Here is a 17,222-nt window from a genome sequence, read left to right as displayed (position 1 = left end):
GGTAAAAACCCTATTGTTTTCCAAGAAACGAACATCATTAAAATCAATCGCTTAGAGGCTCTACTATTGGATGAACCTGACGTTGATCAAGTTTGTAGGCGGGACAGCCATTGTTTAGATCTCAACTGTGTGTCTGGATAAAGTTTCAGGACATTACAAGCTTCAACATGAAGGTGAGTGTGCAAATTTGCTTTATATTTTGGCAGTGTAATAACTGAGAGAATGTAAAAACTCCATGCTGTTGTTGGTTGTTGTTTTGCCTGGTCAGCTTCTGTTTGATTGTTTAATGCTAAATGCTACTTAGCCTGCTAGGCTAGATTGCTGTTGTTAAACATCTTGTTCAAACACTTTTATGGCTATTTGTTTGGAAGTTGGTGTGTGTGCCTACAGGTATGTTTTCATAGGATGTGTAAAAAGTGGTGGTTCTTTACAGGTTCTGTAAGAATCACAGCAGATATGAGCTTGAAACTTTTCTGGAAGCGTTTCCATGTGAGATTGGGTCAGTTGATTATTGATCCGACTGTCTGGTTTGAGACAGAATTATCCCACCTGCTGGCAGCGCTGCCTTCTACCTAGTCTTGTCAAAATCCCCTCATACCCTTTTAAGCAATCCTGCTAACAAATACAGAAAGAAAGAAGAAATATATCCTCCTTGGCAGAGGAAACAAACCCTGGCAGAATCTCATTTCCTTCCACTTCAGTGTGCTGTGTCTGTGGCACCTATAGCCAAAAGGCTTCCCTCTACAAATGCTCGCCACCACATTTGCATACTTCTGGCATTCCGCTGCTTTATCAACCCAAATCTGACCTCATTCCCATGCATTCCCACAAACAGCCTTCAAGACTGGGCTACCTTTCCCTTTGTATATCTTAGTGGTGGCTGGCATAGAATAAAAAATGTTAGACAGAATAAACCAGGAGGACAAAGTCTCATCTTAAGTCCTCTGAGAAGCTTGAATTCATGCCAGATTCATCAGCCCCAACTTTTCTTAAATCCCTGTTTCATCATGCAATACACAATCATCTGTAAAGGAGGAAGAAATCAAATGAAACATAAATATTGTAAAGTTTTCTTATTTATTTCAAACTGCTTTTGTTCAAAAAGGCACATGGCATTGAGATACAAAAATACCTTCGTCTTTTTCATGCACAAGTGTGTACAGTGCCGAAGTGTGACAACCACTTTTAAATTCTGCTTTTGCAAACAATGCATCACTGACTTGCCACATGTAACCTGCAGTAAGTACTGTCTGACAGTGCCCAGGCTTAGAGAGAGGAGGAGGAGAAGAAGAAGAAGAAGAAGAAGGGAAACCAGTAAATGATATCACCAGACAAACGTGTGAGATGGTTTGTAGCGGCAGCACAAATTTAGACCACCAAAACATGCCCAGTTTAGCCTGCAGGGACCTATATCCTTTGACTTAGTGTTCGGTCAGATCCGACTTTGTTCGACGTGAGGAGAATATCCTGCTAAGACCCAGCAGAAGTCTTCCTTTGAGAGGAATCATTCACTGGACCATCCGGTGCAGGCACCTTGTCTTCCAGCTCTCATTGACATCAATACTAAGGAATTAATTAGGTTACCGAGAATAGAATGCCAGTGGAAATATCAGTGGTGGCCCAGCATTTATAGCTCATAGCCTCAGTAACAGTGTGCTGGCTGCTAAAAATCCCTCGCCATCAGCTCATTGATAAACACATTAAGTCGTATCTATTGGTAATTGACAATCTACAGACAATGGTGAGCATGTATTGGTGAATGGATCTTTTGTCAAGCTGCATTCACTGGTGTTGAGCAGAAACAATCTATTTCATACAACATATAGAGAGCTACACTGCACAAGAAATCTGCATTTGTTAGAATAAAAAAAAATCACCATAGTAAACAATATAAATGTTTAAAAAGCAAAAAAAACACATAATTAGAAAATGAAATCCCTTTTGTTAAAACAAACAACAAACTGTGTAAACAGTAAAAGCATCATTCAAAATTTTAGTTTTGTAGAGTTGGTCGAATGGAGTCACATTCCAAGACATTTACATTCATCTTTCTATTAAACTATAAAGGATTTGACCACTGTTCCTCAAGCTGGAAAGTCATCTAGTGTATCAGAGAAGAAAGAGCAACACTGGACAGAAGCATGTAGCTGATTGAATACTTACTGCAGAATAACACTTTGACTTCCATCTCCAGCGCTGGCAGACAAGTTCTGTTCACGATTTAACCAATTTCTAAGTCTGTCTGTGTCGTGATGATTGGTAAATGCATCACATTTTAAAGCAACAATATGGTCTGCATGTAAGCAGGACGGCTCCACCCACTTCACGTTCAATTACAAAACCTAGATGATGTTTCTCAACCATCACGTCCTTGTCTCTGTCACAGCATTTACACTTTAACACTGTTGCCCTTCATCCCAGCCTTTTGCGTAAAATTAATGACAGTGAAAATTTAAAAAAAAAACTTTATGGCTACAAAATATTTTGTCAATTGCCGCATATGGAGGTGAGATTTACAGTATTTGTTAGAAAAGGTTATCACAGTTTAAGAAAGGTATTGGGTTCTTGCTGGTTAAGATCCAAAGCTTATCCGCTTTATTGTTGATTTTATTGGTTGTTGTTGCTCTTTGGTGGTTTTGGCTTCTCCACTCATCATCCTTCACTGCTGCTCCTTGTAGCAGTAGACGCCGTAGAGCTTCTGCTGCTTGTCTGGGAACCCAACAATACGCACAGCGGCTTGTGTGGGGCTGCAGTTCTTGCGGGGCTTTGAGATGGGGTAGCGGACGCTGCCGTCAGCCAACCAGCCGGAGTCGCAGCGATCGAAGCCCTCCAGCTTCCAGGCGGCGTACATGTGGCTCACAGTGGCGATCTCTGCATCATCATCAATGCATGCCTTCTCAGCCTCTTCATAGGTCAGCCTCTCAGGTTGCACCAGCCAATAGAACGTACCTAACAGCAGGAAAAACAAAGTGGGTGTCAGAAATCTGCCAAATCTTCCATCTTACCACTTGAAAAGAATATCTGACATGCCTGTTTTTCATCATATATTTAAGGCAAATGAAATAATGTCTTAAATTCTTGCAATGTCTGTAGTAATTCCTGATTGCAAAGTTACACAAAAACGAATAAGACAAAGAATAATTCAATACAACAAAGAATTATTGTTTTCCAAAAAATCACCAGTAAATGCTGGAGCAAAGCAGAAGACGTCAAAGCGGTTCAAGAGCTTGTTACGCAGGCCGTAGCTCCTGACTCCGGGGCCGCTGTTGGATCCGCCACATGGCCCTCTAGGATCGGTGATGGGGTACTGAACGGTGCCGTCGTTCAGCCAGCCAGCGTTGCACCAATCCAGGCCTCCTTTCCAGGCCTCGAACAACTGATCAAAGGAGGCGACCACAGCTTTCTGACTCTCACAGGCCTTCTCGGCATCGTGGAAGTTCAGGTTGTAACGGCCCAGATGGGGGGAGTATGGAAACACAACGCCTTTACAAGAATAGGTGAAAATAAGGGGAAAATTAAAGTCTGAATGCAGACCCAAAATGATTCTGCTTGTTATTTACAGTCTGATGCACACACACACAAAAGCTCACACACACACAATCTTTAGTTAGCAGTTCAAGCCTCCTGTGTGTGGTCTTGGAGTCCTGTCCAATCTCTCCAGGGAAGCTAGCCTAGCCGGCATGTGATATGTAGGGCTTTATGTTAGCGAGTGTAGGCTAACATACTAACAAGACTATTATTCTTTCAGGTCCAGCAGCTCGTAAAATGTCGACAGTTGTCCCCAGAGAGTGCAGGGCTTTGCGAACTCATTAATTTTGCGCTTGTCTCTTCCACAAGGAGGAAAAGATCAGCCTATGCAAAGTAAAGTTAAATCCTGCTGCCTTACAGGGCAAAGCACATGACTCTAAACCTTTACACCTTAATTGCAAGGATCTGAGGTCAAATGTGATCCTGCAGAGGGATTTTGTAAAGCAGCTTTTTAGAGAGCAAATCCTATGCATATGTTCAAAACTATCCTCTAAAGTGTAATAACCCTAACATGCATGGAAATCAGTTTCTGTTTGTGTGCCACATTGTAAAAGTAAAACGAGGCTCATTAAGTGGTTATAAAACCTTTTGAGTGAATTGAATGTTTAAAGACATGGACCAGAAAATATGAAAAATAGGGTTTTACCAAAGTTAAACAGTATTCAAATGCAATTATGGTTTTATCAATACAGCGGTTTGGATAAAGTAAAACAAGCTGTCCCCTCTTTATTTTTCCACAGGGAGAGATAAATGTTGATGTTTCCAATCTCCAGAAACAAAATCATTGTTTTGACACTAGTTATAGGTTATTCCACACAATGTTTCTATTTTTGTTGCTCAACCTTTGCAGAGCAACAGTTTATAGACTATATTTGAAATGGGTTTTGACATAAAATAAGGTCAGACTTTGCTGTACATGACAAACAGAAATTACCTTTGACGTCAGCGCCTTCTACCTCCAATTCAACCTCTAGCACATCGTCGACAATCCCGTTGATGACCTCACAGCGGTACATCCCAGCATCCTCCACCGAGACGTCACTTATCGTCAATGAGGCGTCGTCACTCTCTGGATTCTCCAGAGAGACGCGGTCTTCAAAGCGTCCGTATGTCTTCTTGTGGAATCCCATGGAAAGCAGCACATCTTCATCCTCAGCTGCGCCAACTGCCACTTTGGTCCACTTGACACGGATACCAACATAGGATAGCACGTCTGAGCTGTTGTTGTCACTGCTATGGCAGGGCAGGGTGACATTGGAGCCGGGGCTGACAATAACCTTCACCTTCAGCAGAACAGGACCTGCCAAATCTTTAACACATTTTGAGGAAAAAATAAAACAACACTGTAAGATTTACTGCAGACCATTTGCATGTGATTCCAATGATTCGTCATCAAAAAACTGAGCTAAATTGTCGAAAGGTTGCTTAGGAAATCTCCTAATCTCCCTTTATCAACTCCATTCTCCATCCTCTCCTGCTTTAGGAGGTATACAGTGCTTGTTGGAAACGTCCACATCATTTGGCCATGGCACCATTCTCCATGTAACCATGTAACACGGCCCCACCCCAAGCCACATTTTTCCAGATATGAAGGTTTTAATGGACACAATTTGCAACGAGATTTAAGCACACAAAGTGCACTAAGGTTTGTCAAAAAGCTGAAAAGGAAGAGTGCAGAGAAAATGTTTAGATACACTGCAAATGCTAATCATCTCTATGGCGAGATCATTTCTACGTGCACAGCCAAAGTAGCAGTGCCCCTTGTGGTAGGTGGTAGTATTTTTGGCAGCTCAAAGGTTTTTCCCCAAATCAGATTCCACCAACTGTGCTGCACACACATCCAGTCAAACAGTGAGACACGTTCTGTATGTAACACAAAAAGTAGCCTGGCGTGTCTGGTTTGATTGTCTAATTCAGCACAGGGGCTTCGGCCAGGTTCCAGTCCCCCAGAGCCAATGGAGTGCTTCTTTTTCCTCTTCTTCCTCTCCTTCCTGTCCTTGTCAGTCCTGGCACTTATAAATGTAATTAAACTGAGCACTTATCTTTCATCCGCTCCATGTGATATTCATGAAGTACACCAGGCAGACAGTCAATAGGAGGAAAAGATTGGAAGATGCCACAGCTTGATGAAATATCCGCCTTTTAAATGTGACAAATGTAAAAACTGGAAACAAGACCTTTAAATTATGACCAGCACAATCCTTTTTCTGCCTTATTTCCTCTCTCTAACTGACTGCCCTTTAACTTAAATGGCAAATCATTTGTGTCTCAACATGGGTTCCCACAATCTCCTCGACCTCCAGTTATGTTTAGACTTCACGGTGATTGTTTAGTTTGGAGGGCCCCCGACCAGTGAGGGGTGGCCTTTGCCGGGCAGTAATAAGCACCAGATGGACTGATGTACATGACCTCCGACCCCTATCTCCACAGGTTCACACTTTAACAATGGACCCTGTCAATGGAGTCAGTGAATGGACAATGCCTTTCTGCACAGGCTGTGTCGTAAATTGTTAATTAGTTATCGGGGTGAATCATGGGGAGTAAAACAGAGTTGAAGTGTAATAGTTTGGTATGGAAGTAGTTTTTGGCTGATTCCCTGTGGCTGATAAAAAAAACTCTTCATCTGCTCGGTTTCTCTTTCTGTGTACTGCGTATAGATTATTTTTTTCTAACTCAGCTCCTTGCCTCTCCTTTCTGACTCTGTGAATGCCAACGCTGGTCTTGAGGAGCTTCACTTAGAAAGAAATATAACTGCAGAGCCACACCAGCGTCATGATTGGAGCTCTGCTCGCTGGCTCTTCAACTGGCAAAATGCTTCCCACATGGGCTATTAGCAATGCAGGAAACACAAGGAGCCACTGGCTTGCTGCCTTCCGCTCCAATCAAACCGTAAACTGGCCCCTCACACCGACACACACAGACACACTTACCATTGCTCACAGCGGTGACACTTGAAATAACTCTCGAACCCGATATCTAATCTAACCGAAGTAGACCCGCGTCTGGAGTTTGTTCAATAGTACCCGGGTAATTAGTATTGAGCTCTGCTACAGAAGGATTTAATTACCAGAAGCAGTGCTGACTGACTTAATCTACACTTTATGCCCACCTCACGCTACTTTCCATCAATTTTCATCCATCTATTTATTTTTCCATGAGGTAGTAAATCCTGGGAAAACTCTTTGTTTTACTCCACCACCACACCCTCTCGCCTCACGCCCAGCTTAGCCATTTTTACCATGGTGTCACGTATTTTATAAGACAGAAATTACTCAACACCATTCTGCTGCTGCTAATTCCTGGAAGTCTTTGAGTTCTGGACAAGATTCCACTTTGCCTGTTGTGTCGGTTCAGGATGACTCATGAGCCACTTTGCTGTGCCTCATAAACTCTCTGCAGGGGCATCAGTTTCATGAAGTGTGATGAACACGAGGGATCCAGAATGACTAAACTGCTCATCAAAAGCCCTGGCAAAGGTGATGGTGACGTCAGCGCCAACTCGCCAGATGAGATGGCATCAGGGATTTATGCATAAAACTTTCCAAATTTTGCAAGAAATTAGAGTAATTGGGGTAAAGGGGTTAGCTGTACTGTCCTATGGAACCCTTGCTTTGTCTATAGGCGTACACCAACTGCAAGCTGTGGTTTCTAAGCCTGAAATATGAGATGGAACAGAGGGTTTGATTACAAACACAGCAACGCAGTGCCAACATTATGCTGAAAAGAGCTTGGGCTTGAGTACAATACGGAAACAAAGCTAGGGAATTGTCTAATGGCTCCAGCAGACACAAGTACTGCTTGCTGACAGAGCCAGAAATTAAGAAGCCTTGGAGTCAGAGAAATTTTGCAGACCTGTGTGACTTTAAAGGTAATCGGACCTGAGAGACAGTAGCTGTGAGAGGAGCTGAACAGACTGAAGGTAATTCATCTGCAGTTTTACTGAGGTTACCGACAGATATGTGGCCCCTACCACAAGGGATGCAGAACACTTGTAAAGAGACAACTTGACTTGTGTGCTTAGCCTCTGGGCAAGAGAAGGAAGCCTTTCTTTTCCCTGTCACCCGTCACACCGAGTCGTATTTACTCAAGACTTTGGGTGAGGTCAAAGGTGGTGCCTAAGTGTCCTATTTAATATTGACTGGGCTGTGGAATAATCTCACTCATTTCTATCTAAATATTTTGTGAAGAGAGCAGCTGAGAATGAAAAAAAACGTGGAAAGGGAGTAAGTTAACACATGGTAATAAAAGAGCCCTGCAGCTGCAGCCAAGACCTACTGCCATTTTATGACAAAGCACAATTCTCTCTCACTCTGTAAAGGGATGTATTAGCAAATGATTGAAACCATCTGTTACTTTGTTACACGGAACAACAAAATTACAGCTGGTACAATGGTCCATATCCAATTAGTAACCAATTAATGCTAATTCTACTGGAATACAAATACACTGCTAAACCTTTAAATTCAACTTGTTTTATATCTGCCATTGAATTCACTCAAGGAGCAAAACTGGTATGACTCACATTTTCCCTATAAAAGGATAAAAATGTATGGAGAGCAGTAACTAGGCTGTTTAGGTTACGGCATACACAGCCACACCCTTTGACAGAGCAGCGAGATGTGAGACGCCATGCCACATCCCTCAGCTTTGCACTCCTCTGCTGCTGGCCTGCTTGTGTCAACATGGAGAAGGGATTAACAAGCACAGCTGGGACAAACATAGTGGGCCAATTTCTACACACCAACTCCAATAAACTCCTTCCTGTTCTCTGTCATGCATAACAAGCACAAACACAGAGCGAAAGCTGTGGGTGTGGATTGCATGCACGGGTATACATATGCAAAAGACACTTGAAATATAATCACTGTAGAACTATTTCTTTACATTTCACTTCAGTTCAATTAACAAATACAATAAACACATTTTCATCACTGCCTCCACCCTCTGCCCATTTCCAGCCAGGCGCCATTTCCCACCCAGCCATAGCAACCAGCCCAAGCCTGAATAACCAGCAACCACAGTAAGCATTAGACTCAACAGACGATTAGCTCACAGGGAAAGACAGAGTCATTTGGCCGCTGTTCAGCATGGGGCTCTATACATTTTGCTATGGGCCATTAATCTTAACTTTGCTCCTGTCAGGCTGCCTGTTACTGTGGCGGCTTTCCAAAAAGCTCCCTGTGCCAGTGTGAGTCAGTAGGTAAAGACAGGCAATGTCCTGGGAACAGTCAGGGAATGCACAGAGGCTCTTATGGCCAACATAAAGCTCTGCTGTATGGAACAATGGCTCTGAGCTGGCCGGTGCTTTTACTCTAGGCTGTGAGTTCATGTCTAAACCCACACACACACACACACACACACACAGCCACACACACACACACAGCCACACACAGCCACACACACACACACACACACACACACACACACACACACACAGACAAACACACGCTTGCCAGCGGGAACAAATTCAATGGTTGCATCATCTCCTCCCTCTATAAAAAAATATTCCCTACAGATGAAACATTTCCTCCTGTCTTGGATGAGCAAACTGAGATATCCTTAGTATGATATCTACTGAGTCAGCTCTACAGACTGCTGGAGACGCATTAAATATCACTCAGTAAAACACACACTGCAAGCTGGACCACCCCACCCCTTTTCACCACAGTTGTAGTGCTATTACTTAGGAACCATCTCAGTGTGTCGGTGTGCAGGGAGGTTTGAATCTGAATTTTAACAGCCACACAATGTCAGGCAGGTGCTCGCTGAATAGACTTTTTGGGGCTTTCGTGTTCTGTCTCCCACAACAAGAGGGAGAAAACAGAGGAGTGAAAAGACTAAATTTCGAGTTCTAGATTTTTATAGATTTTATAGATGACAATTTTAAGACAAATTAACTTCCAAAAAGGAGGGAGAAAAAAAGGGAAAGTACTACTAGCCCAGTTTCAGCCACTGAGGCAACTGTGACCTATTTTAAGAGCAGAAGCAGCAGCAGTATCAGTGGTCCTGTGAAAACTCTGTGGATGACAGGGTGATTAATTTGTCGGCAAGTGTGCGCTGTGGTGGTCCGTATGCAGAAAGTCAATGAGTCAGTGATGAGTCACAGGGTGCGTTGCCCCAGAAACGATGTTACCTACGGCTACAACGGCCGTGTTGTTACGTAAACTTGTGCAGTGGTAGCACTTTTGCTGAGATCCCTTACACATATTTGCCAGTTCTCATGCATGGACAAAGAAGTGTACAGAAATCTACACATATGCTTTCACTAAGGAGGGAAGCAGATATTCACAATCACACACATATTTTTGAACACTTTCAGAATATATTTGCACAATTTTCATCTTACCTTGTATTGGTGAGGAGGTGGACTCCTCACTGAACACACTGCCAGCCAGGGTCAAGGAGATTATAGTGATGCAGAGCAGAGCCATCATTTTCTCTTTTTTTCACACACTTCACTGACAAATTAAAAAGACAAAAATTTAAAAATGCACTTTAATCTAAATCTTTTCTGAGCCTTCTCTTATATTTTTTTAATTATTTTTATTAATCTAGCTGTGCCTCCTTCAGTTGGTCCTCTGTGCACCAGCCGCCTTTGGTGCTACTGGAAAATTTGGGCTCTTCAGAGGTCCAGACAAGTGCCTTTTATTATAGCCTAGCACTGTTGAGACCACTCCCCCTCCCCTCAGCCCACCACAATGCACAGCCTCTATACTGGCGCTCCTTTACCACATTACTTACGTGTAACTCATGACTCTCCCTTGAGGAAATTAAGGATACGGTAAATCTCCTGACGAATAACCTACAAATAATTGGTAGAATATGCTAGCCATGTTTTGTTTGATTTCATCATTTGCTTCAATTTTATTTCATAATCTATAGTGCTATTACATATCTAAGTAGAACTTTAAGAACTTACTAGGTAGAAGATTTAGGAATTTTTTTTTTACTTGAATTCCAACTCTCTGAGCCGGAGAACTCATTGGGTGTTACCCCTCCCTGCTGTGATTTACATGACATCTATTCACTTTGCAGCCCTTTCGGCCTATACATATTGATGTAAGACCAGGGCAGGGGCCATAAAAATGATATACACTGTACATCTGTCTACAGGTCAAACTTTCCCTTATTCTCCTTTGGTCCTTTTATTTATTTGTTTTCTCTCTGCTCTGCTTGCTCTTGCTCTTTCATTTTCTCTGTATATACAGTAAGAGCTACATTTGTTTTGTTCTTTTTCATCTTTACCATTTAATGTGTTTAATGTTTCCCTGGTAAAGGTCTTTAACTATGAACGTTTGAGCCTTAGCCAGATGATGTCCGCTCCCCCTGTGGAAGTTTCCACAGCCGTGTTTCCCTTAGTCTGCACTCATGCTATAGCAGAGAGGAGACAGCAAAGCAGCTCCAGGGAGGCAGGACATGGAGTTGCGCCCAGTCACAAGCAGGGGGGCCTGTGTGGTCTCCCCTAAACGTTTTCTCAGGCGTTAAGCCTGTGTTTGAAAGATGGCAAAGCCGGGAGTGAAGCAACACACTGCAGATGCTGTGTACGATCACTCCATCACTGGAGTTATTACAGCTGGTAAGATCTAAACTGTTTTCTTTTGCCCTGTCTCTCGTTTTCTTCCTTTTCCTGTCTCCCTCTCTCCTTCTTCTTCATCACCTTGTCAATCCTTCAGTCTCCTCGGACTTGACACCAGGTCTGCCACAGAGGACCAGCTGGGCCCCTGTTGTAATTTCTAAAGTCACCTCTTGCCCTGGGCACATCCTCTTTATCCAAACCTTGGATCCTCACATCCTCTGGAGATCTAAGGAGCTGTTACATAAGTTTACCATGGGCCCAAAACACAAGGTAAAATTATAAACACATATGGCCCTAGTTTGAGGGCACAAAGGCTCATGACAGTTTTACCAGTTCACCTACTATCTACAAAGTAATAGAAGAAGGTTCTTTGTGTGTGTCTGTGTCTCTGTCTATCTCTGTCTGTGTTCTTTTCAGCGAAATAAGGTCTGAAAAGTATTTTGCATGGAAAACCCCAGCCCTGTAACCACTCTGAGAACAGAACAGAAGTCTGGCAAACACGTGGCAAACACGCCATTATGTTACAATATTCTTATTCACAAATAAACCTATTTGACAGTGATGGAATGGGTACACACAGGATTTATGCAGGGCAGAGACCAAACATTTATGGTACAATCAAGAGCTATGTCTCGTGGGTTCCGAATCCATCAATGAGTATTTAATCCAAATTATTGATCTGCAAATATTTGGGGAGTTAGAATAATCACATTTGCAATTTACATTACAGTTCACATGAGAGCTGCAACGATACTCTATGTTCTCTAAGCTTTAAGGGAAACTGCACGAACTCACTGCAGGATTTCAACTGGACAAAACGTGAGCGTTGACATGTTACATAATTGCTGTAATTTACACTTATAGGACGGGGGAGAGGGAACACGAAAGAGAGAGACATAGCGAGTGTGTATCTTGGTTTGGCACTTCATCACTCTTTCCCTTCATATATCCTCTTCCACTTCCATGTTTTTCATTTAACAGCTATCCACGGAAAGTAAATCTTGGGCAACTTGACTTGCTGGTAAAGGCTTGAAGACGTTCCACCTCTCCTTGGATACCATGACCTGGACGACTGAGAACCTTTACAGACATATTCAACAGCTGGTTCTGTTTTCACGTATTGTACCTCTCTTATTTTTGTGCCACTTGGGCTTCTGGAGCAGTACATCTGCTCCCACCTGCATATGCAGAGAAACCAATTGAAGACTTTATGTTCCTCTAAATTTATGTAATGATGTCCATCCCTTGTCTGGAGAAATGACTTGATCAAAAGGAACCCTGGCTGAAAAAGTTTGACAGTCAATCTAGTCCGAGTCCAATTTAAAACCCATGCATAGTCCCACATTTGTGATATACATGCATCTTCTTTGCAAATATAATTATCATAAAAGGCTAAAAAGAACCCCTTACAACATACGCGCCTATCAATCAATTCAGAAAATCAAACAATATTCAGCTACAAAGTCAAGAACATGCATACATGTTGGCTGGCTTCTGTCATGGCCTCAGCCTTCAGTGAATGTGTGAATATGTGTATGAATGCACTTTGGTTATAAACACTATTTAAGTACAGTCCATTTACCACTTACTATTTACCAAATATGTGGTACCGACTGCAGAAGCAACAACGGAAGGTACTTCTCTGGATCAAATGCATTTACAATCATATAAACAAATAAAGCACATTTATAAAGCATATTTTACATGAGAGAAAACAAAAATGATATACACAGGTGTGCATCAAATATAAAAATTCCAATTACATTAGAAATTACAAATTGAAATACATATGCGTATTTAGGAAAAAAGGGCAAGAATTAAAAAAGGACGTTAATTTGCAAGTTAAACAACCAGTTGAAAGCAAGTCAAGCGCTTACTGTGGTTGCATCCCTAATTGACCTGGGAATGGTTTGGGAGCGTAGATGAATAAAGCTGCATCTCTTCATCATTTTCTTCTGACTGTGACTCTGAACATTTAACAAACTGAGTGAGTGTGTCTCATAAAAAACAGGGAATTTGCCATGTGGGCTGGTCCCTTACAGCTTTATAAACAAGTAAACAAGTCAAAATTAAACTAAAAGATCATAGAAACAGCTGGTGTAGCTTGGCGAGTTATATGGTCTTAATTTTTGAATAAGCTATATATTCCCAAACAAACTTTCAAGGCAGACCAGGGAATCCTCATATTACAGTAGTCTGATGTGTTTGATATTTCAAAAAGATGCGTTAGCTTTTATGCATTATGCTGGCTTAGAAGTTACCATTCCATAATAGTATTCCAGAGATGTAGATGCTGTTGTCAGTTCAGGTAGAGTTGTTTTACTTCAGGATTCAGAGGATTCCTCGTAAGTGTCTCTTTTTTTCTTTAGAATAATTTTGTCCAATAAATTGCAGATTGCCACTAGATAAGAAACAAGCAAGTCATTTGTTCAGGTTGACTTAATGTAAATAAAGAGTTGTGTGTCATCAGCAAAACAAAGCATTGTGATTACTGTGAAACAACCAACCAAATGTGAAATGATATTTTCCAGGCAAGTAGCAATTAACACCTATTGAAAATGCATAAAAAAACAAAAGAATCTGGGCTATATTCACAAAGTACCACTAAAAAGTCATCATCAAGAATTCTGCACATTTACACAAACAACGGCATGTATGTCAGCCCATATTCTAGGTATTCTATTCTATTCTATTCACATTCTTTATTGTTTTAGATATATATCATAGTGATTTGTTTTCAAATGTGTGTTGCATGGCACTGTACAAAACACTGTTGTTTTTTAATTTAAGAAGGCCACTGTCTCTAAAAATCTCTAACTGTCTCTGATATTTGTCTTTATTATGTGGCAGAATGCAGCCACCTTCTGGCTGTGATTAAATCTTTGTGATGTAGGAGTGCCCAGAATTCCCCCTAACTTTTCACAGACGTAGGAACTGCTTTTAAAGCTAAAATGCTTTTGCAATTACCCAGAGGCCAAAAAGGTGTTACCTTAAAATTTACACGCACATGATCCACCAACTAGTTAGAATCTTCTTATTCATAAAATGTTTTATGAAAGTGTACTTTGGGTGGTTAGCAGCAGATGTTGAGGCTAAATTTAATTCCAATCGATCACGTAAAGCAATTGGCTCAAGTCTCTGCTGTTTCTTTGATTTCCTTCCAGCTGTTAAACATGGTAATCTGTTGTGGTTGTGCAGAATTGTTAAACCATGGTGATATTCAATATTGATCAGCTTGCGCGTGACTAAGCATATGTGTGAGTAATTTTGCCTATGGGATATCTCACAAATCTGTAGACTCACAGGGTGTGCGTGGGAGTACAGAATGTCCTGTGCTGTATAGATGTATACTGAATGTCTAGAGGCTGAAAGGATTCGAAGTCCCACCTAGAGACTCTTTCATACGTCTGCTGTGTCAGAGCCAAGTCCCAGGGCCTTGAGCACAATCACAGCTGGCTTTCTGCTGAGCTTCCTGTCTTTGGCAGGGTGGTACAATATCAGTTAACTCATAGCAGCACCTCGGGTCCCTGCCATTGGAGATATCTGAAGAGGTACCATTCAAGTCTCTTATATAAACCTTGCCATAAGACTGAACAAGAACAGGTTAAAGCTGAACAAGGAAAGGTTAACCCATGTTAGCCACATGAGCCACTGCCCAACATATGTTTCTCATCATCCGGACCAGCGCAAGACGTAATTAGACTAGGGAGCCGAAGATGACGTGAGGAGACTGCACTTTTTCTTCTTGTAACATGAGGCAGGGATGACACAATGTAGGTACAGACAAGAGCTTTCAAAGGTCTGGGTGGGAGAAAATGCGAATGTGCTAACCGGGTACTTACGTCAGCAGAGCAGCTCTGACGCCACACAGCCTGCGTGTTACAGATTTATTCCTTTGAGCTCAGGTCTGGGTGGAACAAAAAGAGCATGTTATGTTTTGTGTATTGTTACGGAGAGAATCTGTCATCATCCTGAAACAAAGTGTACATCTCTTGGTTTCTCTGGTCGAGTGATTATGCAAACATCTTGCCAGCATATGTTCAATGCACAAATGAGTTGCTGCTTAATATTACTATAGGACCCTTCTGATAGATTTGATAGTCACACACTGGGACAAATTAAAGACAAAATGTCTAAACACACAAAAACTAAACAAACACACTGCGTGTCAACAGGGAGTGGCCTTGGCTTGGGCTGGTAGAGTGGTTGATGAGCGTTTGGAAGGTTGCTGGTTCGATCATCCTCCTAGACAGCTGTCAACGTGTTGTTGAGCAAGACAATTTATTGAACCCCTTATCCTTCCTAATGCACAGGTTAGCTGCAGTGTTCATTTCATCGACTAACAGTCAGCAACTATCTTTCACTGAGGAAAATGATAAAAGAAAAAACAATTTGCGATGACGAAACCTATTGACATTTTAGTCAACGAATTAAAACGAGACGAAAATGTTCGGGAGGGACGAATTGTGAAGAAAGCCAATCAGAATGTCAACTGCCCCCCGAAGCACCGCCGAAGAGGAAGAAGAATATCCAATCAGATGTGTGTTTGTAGTCACTTGATTCCGGCTCGAATCTCCCCGGGAAGTCAACCTGTATGACACTGCGACAGGCAATTAGCTGTCATAACGCTACTTAAATGTCAGCGTTTGTTGGGAGAAAGAGCAGGAGTGACAATTAGTTACATTTCACAATTGACGCGAATTTGACGCAATTTTCAACCCGTCTGGAGCCAAAGTAACCGGCACCGACGAACCTGAAGCTACGTTTGCAGACGAGCCACGCCGACATTTATTCGAAGGTAAAGCACACCTATGATACGATACAACTTTGTGACAAACACATTGAGCTGTAGGATACTTAATGTTTCACATATGCCGGAGAAAGGCGCAGAAATGTTGTACAGAGACAGCTTGGATCTGCGTGTTTGTGTGTCAGCATGGTATGAACCTGCATCAGTGTATGAATAAATGGGTGAATTTGAGGTATAATGTAAATACAAAGTATAATATAAGTACAGTCCATTTAACTTAACCTCATTTTATTTGCCTTAATCTACTGTACATTTAGTTGATTGAAACTAGACTAAAAAAACATTTTTGCATTTTACATGAATAAAACTAAATCAGACTTTGCTGTCTTGACTTGGTATGCCCCCACAATCGGTGTATGAATGGGTGAATGTGAGGTCATTGTAAAGCACTCTGGAGAAAAACCACTAAAAATCCAGCCCATTTACCTGAGTAATTGTGCTGTGTCGTCTGCCAACACTTGAACACTTGATCTTGAGGGACCCAGTTGGTTCAGTACATTTTTTGGGAAAATTGATTTACATGCTGCAGGGTCACCTAGGGTTTCTTCTTGTCTGTTTCTGGTTGGCTCTAAAATATTCGGCCCTAGAGGTTAGTCTAGGATAGTCAAGAGACATTGTTCAACACTTGGCTGGGTTTTTTCCTTTTCACTGTCAGCTGTGGCATCTTTTAAGCACAGATGTATGTATCTATCTACATAGTTCTTTCATTGTTGGACAGAAAGTTGGCGACTAAGTTCTTGCCGGGGGGCAATGTGCATGTATGGCTTATAATGTTAACCACAGCTGCAGTGGACTGTGGGAGAGTCATCACATCGACTGAGACTTGAGCAATCATACCAGTTATGTCAGTTCAAAGCTGTAAATCATATGGTCGGGTGGTTTTTTGCAATTCATTGGGTGCCTGGCTATTGGCAGGAAAATTGCATTGTCAGCAACCACTGTATAATTTCGAGAGAGTCAATAGAGTAAATGTATTGTATCGATACAGATCATGGAAAACACATGTGGTGATTTTCATCAATAAAGCTTTATCTGTTTAAAAATGTAATCTTTACAATGTTCTGCTGCATCTACCACAGATACAAATAACCAGAGATGTTTGTCCAAACCTTTTCTTACAGCCAATGTCCTCATATCTAGATGGTTGATGATTCAGATGGTTTGTAATGGAAATAATTAGTTTTCTTAACCACGTCATCTGTTTCAAAAGCTTCACAAGTGAGGGTTTGCAGCAGTTTTTGGAAGTTTGTTATAAAACGTTCTGGCACATGCACACAAACATACAGTCATACACTGTATAACTGGTGC

At 41.7% G+C, this 17,222-nt stretch overlaps 1 protein-coding gene across 1 annotated transcript; it reads right to left on the bottom strand.

The window, feature by feature from the left end:
• Nucleotides 1-1,073: 1,073 nt before the first annotated feature.
• On the bottom strand, nt 1,074-10,127 carry hapln1a (hyaluronan and proteoglycan link protein 1a). Its single transcript, XM_076159702.1, has 4 exons — nt 9,875-10,127; nt 4,463-4,837; nt 3,181-3,483; nt 1,074-2,949 (listed from the first exon to the last, which is right to left on the bottom strand). The coding sequence occupies exons 1-4, from the start codon at nt 9,960-9,962 to the stop codon at nt 2,660-2,662; spliced, it is 1,056 nt and encodes a 351-aa protein (XP_076015817.1). The 5' UTR covers nt 9,963-10,127; the 3' UTR covers nt 1,074-2,659.
• Between the last annotated feature and the right edge of the window lie 7,095 nt (nt 10,128-17,222).

Source organism: Genypterus blacodes, unplaced genomic scaffold, assembly GCF_046128005.1.
Source record: "Genypterus blacodes isolate CSIRO-AG114 ecotype Tasmania unplaced genomic scaffold, CSIRO-AGI_Gbla_v1 ptg000099l_1, whole genome shotgun sequence".
NCBI lineage: Eukaryota > Metazoa > Chordata > Actinopteri > Ophidiiformes > Ophidiidae > Genypterus > Genypterus blacodes.
This window is presented reverse-complemented; position numbering and strand designations above follow the sequence as displayed.

Coding starts and splice junctions, on each gene's coding strand:
- hapln1a (XM_076159702.1), bottom strand. CDS start 9,962: ATGATGGCTCTGCTCTGCATCACTATAATCTCCTTGACCCTGGCTGGC. Junction 3,484..4,462: donor AGAAGGCGCTGACGTCAAAG/GTAATTTCTGTT, acceptor ATTCTTGTAAAG/GCGTTGTGTTTCCATACTCC. Junction 2,950..3,180: donor CTTTGCTCCAGCATTTACTG/GTGATTTTTTGG, acceptor TCCTGCTGTTAG/GTACGTTCTATTGGCTGGTG.